The sequence below is a fragment of the Azolla caroliniana genome, unplaced genomic scaffold (genome assembly GCF_043228905.1).
Source record: "Azolla caroliniana isolate FFs.n. ecotype wild unplaced genomic scaffold, voAzoCaro1.0.p SCAF_16, whole genome shotgun sequence".
Classification (NCBI taxonomy): domain Eukaryota; kingdom Viridiplantae; phylum Streptophyta; class Polypodiopsida; order Salviniales; family Salviniaceae; genus Azolla; species Azolla caroliniana.
This window is the reverse complement of record NW_028230451.1, coordinates 7,052,347-7,058,222: the sequence shown is the minus strand read 5'-3', so window position 1 is coordinate 7,058,222 and position 5,876 is coordinate 7,052,347. Positions and strand designations below refer to the sequence as shown.

Here is a 5,876-nt window from a genome sequence, read left to right as displayed (position 1 = left end):
TAAGTTATGTTATGTATGTGATGTATGTATGTATGTATGTATGTATGTATGAGTAATGTATGTGTGTATGAATGAGGAGGAGATGAAGATGAAGATGAAGATGAAGGTGAAGGTGAAGATGAAGAGTTGTGCTTTTCAGAAGGGGGGGGTTCACACGAAGAAATTTTGTGTGCTTTTTTGCTTTCTCTGAGTTTTCCCATAGAGCCAGGAAATGACCCATCATCATCATGAAATTGGGCCCTTTCTTGTCAGCAGTAGCCATTGCCAAATCTCTGCAGACAGCACCCTGCCTCTCCCCGTGATCTTCCTTCCTTCCATTCAGCCTCTCTTTTAATCATTCCTTCATTTTCTCTGTCTCTGTCTCTCTGTCTCTCTCTCAGACGGGAGTGATTTTTTAGGGCCGACTCTACATAACCTGCATTGCCCATGAGGCTCTCCAAGAAGAAATCCTGCCCCTCCGTATCCCTTCAGATGGGAGAATCCCTGTCTCCATTGATCGAAGGACCTGTCCCTGAGTGTGAAAAAGAAGAAGAAGAAGAAGAAGAAGAAGACGACGATGATGATGGTGATGATGGAGTGGGGATCTATTCTTCACGCGGGAAATTAAGCTCTTGGGTTTCCATCAAATCATGGATGAAGAGATCGTCGGGATTACAGTCGAATATGGCTATGAAGAAAAGGATGATGAAGAAGAAGCAGAAAACATTGAATTCTAGGGTTCTCCTTCTCGGAGTTCTCGGGTGCCCTCTGGCTCCACTACCCGCTTACTCTTCCCCAAATCCTCTTCCTCTTCCTCATCTGTCCTTCAAAGACATGTGCATTGTATGCCTCCCTCCTCCTCTCCATCTCTTTGAAAACACCTTCTTGTTTGCTAATAAGATCTAGGGTTTAGGATTAGGGTTTGGTGTTTGGAATTTAGGCCTTATTCAAGATCTTTTAGGCTTCAGTGTTAGTGCTAGTGTTTTGTGTTTGTTAGGTTTAGGTTTAGGTTCTTTGTTGTGTTTAGTGTTCAGTATTTAGAGGTTAATGCTTAGTATTTAGGGTATAGTTTTGGTATAGTGGTTAGTATTCAGAGGTAAATGCTTAGTATTTAAGGTATAGTTTTCCATGGTTTAGGGTTTAACCTTAATCACATGCTAGAGTGGGATTTAACATAGACAATGTAGTGCTACATATATTTCTTTGGGAAATCTCTTTGCTCAAATCCATGTCCTTAATCAGAAATGAGCTTAATGTTTAATGTTCTATAACCTTAATCACATGTTAAAATGAGCATTTAAAACCAGAAAATAAAAGACCAGAATCCATATGATGTTTCAATTTGGATTTTTATTTCTTGTAGGAGGCGTCGTCGGCCCAATACATAGTGCACCAATACATTGCGGCTACTACGGGAGCTGCTGCGAAGAAGCTCCATTCATCTTTCCACAGCTCCTATGTCGCAGGCAAGGTGAGGATGGTGACATCCGAGTGTGAAACCGGCATGCGGGTGGCGAAGATCCCGCCCAAATCGGCCGAGGATGGGTGGTTTGTGTTATGGCACATGAGGCCCGAGAAGTGGTACATGGAATTGGCCCTAGGGGGCACCACTATTAAAGCGGGAAGCAACGGGAAGCTCGTGTGGAGACATACTCCATGGCTAGGAGCACATGCGGCCAAAGGACCGGTTCGCCCCCTCAGAAGAGCCCTTCAGGTAACTAATTGGCCTCCATCTACATTCTTTTAATTATGAATATGGAGTAGCCCACATGTTGTTGGATATATACACTAAAGATGGAGTTCTATTGTATGGAGGAAGGCTATATTTTGTATACCTACACTACTCTAGTGGAGCAATGCCAGTGTCACTACAATTTTTTTGTTAGTTTTTTTGAAGATTAATACTCCTCTCAGGCTATGACTACTTGCGGCCAAACGAACCCATTTCGGCCCCCATCGAAAGACTCCTTTTATTTTTAACACGTAATGTTCTCCACATCTAAAAGTGTAGTTCTCCACATCTAAAAGTGGAGTGATCCCTAGTGCCAAGGCTTACCCACATGTATGTTGGAGAATACCCTAACCAGGAAATTCATTTTTGCACATCTGCACTTCTACTAGAGCAATGTCAAGGCTCTCTCTCTAGTAGCTGCGATTCGCGCTACTCTAAACCGGAAGTCGATTGCCCTGAGAAGCTGAATTTGAGCAAAAAGAAGTCACTACACTTATGTAATTGAAGATCTATAGTTCTAGACTCTATTAGAGCACTGCAAGGTTCTTTTGTAGTCCTATTAGCTGCAATTTGTGCCACTTTAAACAGGAATTCTATTGTTTTGAGACACCAAATTTGAGTGAGAAGAAATTACTCTAATGCATATACAGTCTGAATATTGACAATTTGTTGATCCCTTTTCCTTGTCTTTTGCATGTGACTAGGGCCTTGATCCTATAGCAACTGCGAGCATCTTTGCGAATGCCCGATGCATCGGCGAGAAGAGAATCGGAGATGACGATTGCTTTCTCTTGAAGGTCTCGGCCGACCAAACCACACTTAATGATAGAAGTGACGGAGCTGCCGAAATCATCCGGCACGTCCTCATCGGATGCTTTAGCCAAAGAACGGGCTACCTAGTGTGCTTGAAAGACTCGAATCTTACAAGGATTCAAGCCACTGGGTCGGAAGTAGTGTACTGGGAGACGATGATCGAATCGACACTCAAAGACTATCGGGATGTGGATGGTGTGGCATTGGCTCATGGAGGGCAATCTATCGTTACACTCTACCGATTCGGAGAAGCGACAAACCACGCGAGAACTAGGATGGAGGAAACGTGGAGTATCGAAGAAGTGGCATTCAATGTGCCGGGATTATCGGACGAGTTCTTTATCCCTCCAGCTGATATAAGCTTGGCAAACTCGAAAGATTCATCCCCACTCGTGGACGGTGTTAAAGGAATGTCGATCGGCAAAGTTGTTTCATAGTATGGGGGATAGATATGCCATCATATGCCAAACAATAAGTGTTGTTAGAGGAATGGATGTGTGGTTCTTGAGATCACTAACAATTTGGCTTAGCTATTATGGTCTCAATGCACTAGAGCTTCTTAGGGTTGATAAGAAAATCTTATCTTTCTATATATATTACGCGGGTGAAACTCATTCCTCAGTGTAAACAAGCAAAACATGAAGGAATGTATGTGCTTTGGTGAGGATGGAGGTCTCCTCATAGGAAAAACAAACTTAGTTGTACATCAATGAAGACACATGGTGAGATGGATCATCACAAGGTCTTGCCTCATGGAAGAGGGCATACCTAGTGTGATTTTTGCTTCTTTGAGCTAAAAAAAGTTTGTAAATTCCTTACTAGTATACACCACTGTTGAAGGCCTTCCAATATCCAAACAAGTCAAGATGGATGTTGGACATTCACGGTAGGTCTCACACGTAGTGTGAACGTTCTTCTCCAAAGGAATAAAAGTGTGTCTCATATGGTTCTTTAGAAGAGTCGTGTGACATGTTGGATCGGCTACGAATGTACTTGTGTTCAAATACCATGATTTTCTAATACATTAATAAAATCTTTGGAGTAAAAACGCCTTGTGTTAGTACTCCAAAATCCAGGTTGTTTGGGCTACTTCGATATGTATATTTTTTAATGTTGTTGAAAAGTGGCCATGTTTTTGTCTATTTATGTGAACATATGTACATTGTACATAGTGTGTGTGTGGGTTTGTACATTTGCATGTGTAAAATGTAGCCAACACTCTGGCTCTCTAAATGATCGCATTGCACCATCAATCACTTGGACCGTATTGAGGTAAAAATGTGGGTAAACTAAATGTTAGCTCAAACAACCATATTTAAGGAATGTGACTAAACTAAATGCTAGGTCAAACGAGGAATGAGGATGTTAACAACAAAAGACTTTGAGTATGGGATGGAAACTAAAACTATCGACTTGTTCTTTTTGTCTAGCCCCTACAACTAATAAAATATTGTGTTTGCCATGGTTCCATTGGCATAGTTGATCTAATCTCATTGCTATAGTCTATAAAGCTATTTATTATAGTGGTGCACATTCTATGGTTATGTGCAATTTTAGAACATCGTTTTTATCGTGTGATGCAAGGTTTAAGCTCAACTACACACATGTATGCAACTAGTAATAATAGCATGGTCATGCTTTCAGCGTAAGTTTATGTGCTTTTGAGTGATTCACTCGATGATTTGACATCTCAAATATATAGGGGAATAGAACTGGTTGTGAAGTAGTCAACGATTGGACATTTTTGTTCCCATTGTACTTCTTAAAGGTTTTTTTAGTAGCTCTAAACTAGCCTAAGGTCAAACTCTGGAATAAGATATGATTCTGGCTACTTTAACGAAGAAAAGCAACCCCACTTGGAAGGTTGCATGTGACTTTATGTGCCATTGAGAAGCAACAACACAAGAAGAAGAAGAAGAATACTTGAGAGGATCCCAAGAAATCTTGAAGACATTGTTTTTTTTATTCATGGCAAGTGTAGACATTTTTAACTCACTCATGAAAGGGCTATGGATGCATATTACAAAATCGCCATGGTGTGAATGTTGATGTTGTGAACCTGAGAAAAGGAAAAAATAATCTTCTTTGCAATGTATTACTTGGGATAGAAAATCCGGTATAATATTTAAGAGCTCTTTTGTCCCAACATTAGGCTAGGGTACGTTGGCTGCAGAAACTGGAATGAATATACGTTGGCAGTACGTAATACCCAAATGGTTGTTCCCCCCTCCCATTAGATGAAAGAGGGGTGTGAATGACATGAGACACATAGAGAACAAACATGTGGGCTATTGAGTGTAAGACAAATAAGTGATGTCGCCCATATGGAAGTAGGTAATGACTACCTGATGAAGGGACTAAAGTTGGGTACTGAATGGCATTTTAACTAATGGAGTATATTCTTATTTGGTAAAAAAAAAAACATTAGGCTAGGGTAATAAGGTTAACAAGTCCATGGGACCACAACATTTAAGAGCTCTTACAACATAACATTCATTCCTTAGTATTTAAAAGCTCTTGCACCACGACATTCAATCCCACAAGACTAAATATTATGTCGACAATAAATGAACAATGTTCTCTGTAATGAAATTATTCTGGGTTGGCATCGTAAATAACCCACGAAGAAATTAACATCCTTATTTGCAGTGTAATGTCTTGGGATGGCAAATATAGTATAATATTGGAAAGCTCTTTCAACATAACCTTAGGTCAGGGAATCCTCTTAGTGCTAGGAAACTTTTGCCTTTGGTCACATTTGTGTGCTTATTACCATGTCCTATATATGCATGTTATGATTTTCTTCCATCCATTTGTGTGCTTACATATTTGGTTAATTCACATTTGATGTTTATCACTCATCATGTTCATGTGGACTATCGATATCCTCGCAAAATAATGTTGACTTGTTTCTCTGTGAGATAATATGCTTCCCCAAACAAATTCAATCTTTGTTTTAATAGAAATCAAAACGATCTAATGAGCTAACGAGCCAATGCTAATAATGATGATATTTCGAACATATCATATTATTGTTCTCAATCTTCCACAAAATGTCACATTGTATTAGATTGCTATAAGCATGTGTTTGTGAAAGTTGGATGGATATGTTATAGAATTCCTCGATATAACGATATGATATCTGCGAGACTCATGATCCCAACATTATACAATAGCATAGTTGTTACTTTGGAAAAAAGAAAAGAAAAAGAATAGTTGTTTATTATGATAGGCTACTGCAAATTTATTTCACGATTAAAAGTAGAATGTGGGATTTGATTGGCTTACTTTCATCCAACCTATTGAACTTATATATCACTAAAACATGTTGGAGCATCTTACGGTTCCCTTA

General features: G+C 39.6%; 1 protein-coding gene across 1 annotated transcript; it reads left to right on the top strand.

Moving 5' to 3' along the window:
- The first annotated feature begins 374 nt into the window (after nt 1–374).
- On the top strand, nt 375–3,201 carry LOC147853872 (uncharacterized). Its single transcript, XM_087332440.1, has 3 exons — nt 375–822; nt 1,343–1,693; nt 2,416–3,201. Exons 1-3 carry the CDS (start codon nt 427–429, stop codon nt 2,959–2,961), a joined length of 1,293 nt encoding a protein of 430 aa, XP_087188566.1. The 5' UTR covers nt 375–426; the 3' UTR covers nt 2,962–3,201.
- Nucleotides 3,202–5,876: the final 2,675 nt, after the last annotated feature.

What these genes read in the sequence shown, in the direction of transcription:
- LOC147853872 (XM_087332440.1), top strand. Translation starts at nt 427, where the DNA reads ATGAGGCTCTCCAAGAAGAAATCCTGCCCCTCCGTATCCCTTCAGATG. An exon ending in CCTTCAAAGACATGTGCATT is followed by an intron (nt 823 to 1,342) that starts GTATGCCTCCCT and finishes TATTTCTTGTAG; the next exon opens with GAGGCGTCGTCGGCCCAATA. An exon ending in CCCTCAGAAGAGCCCTTCAG is followed by an intron (nt 1,694 to 2,415) that starts GTAACTAATTGG and finishes GCATGTGACTAG; the next exon opens with GGCCTTGATCCTATAGCAAC.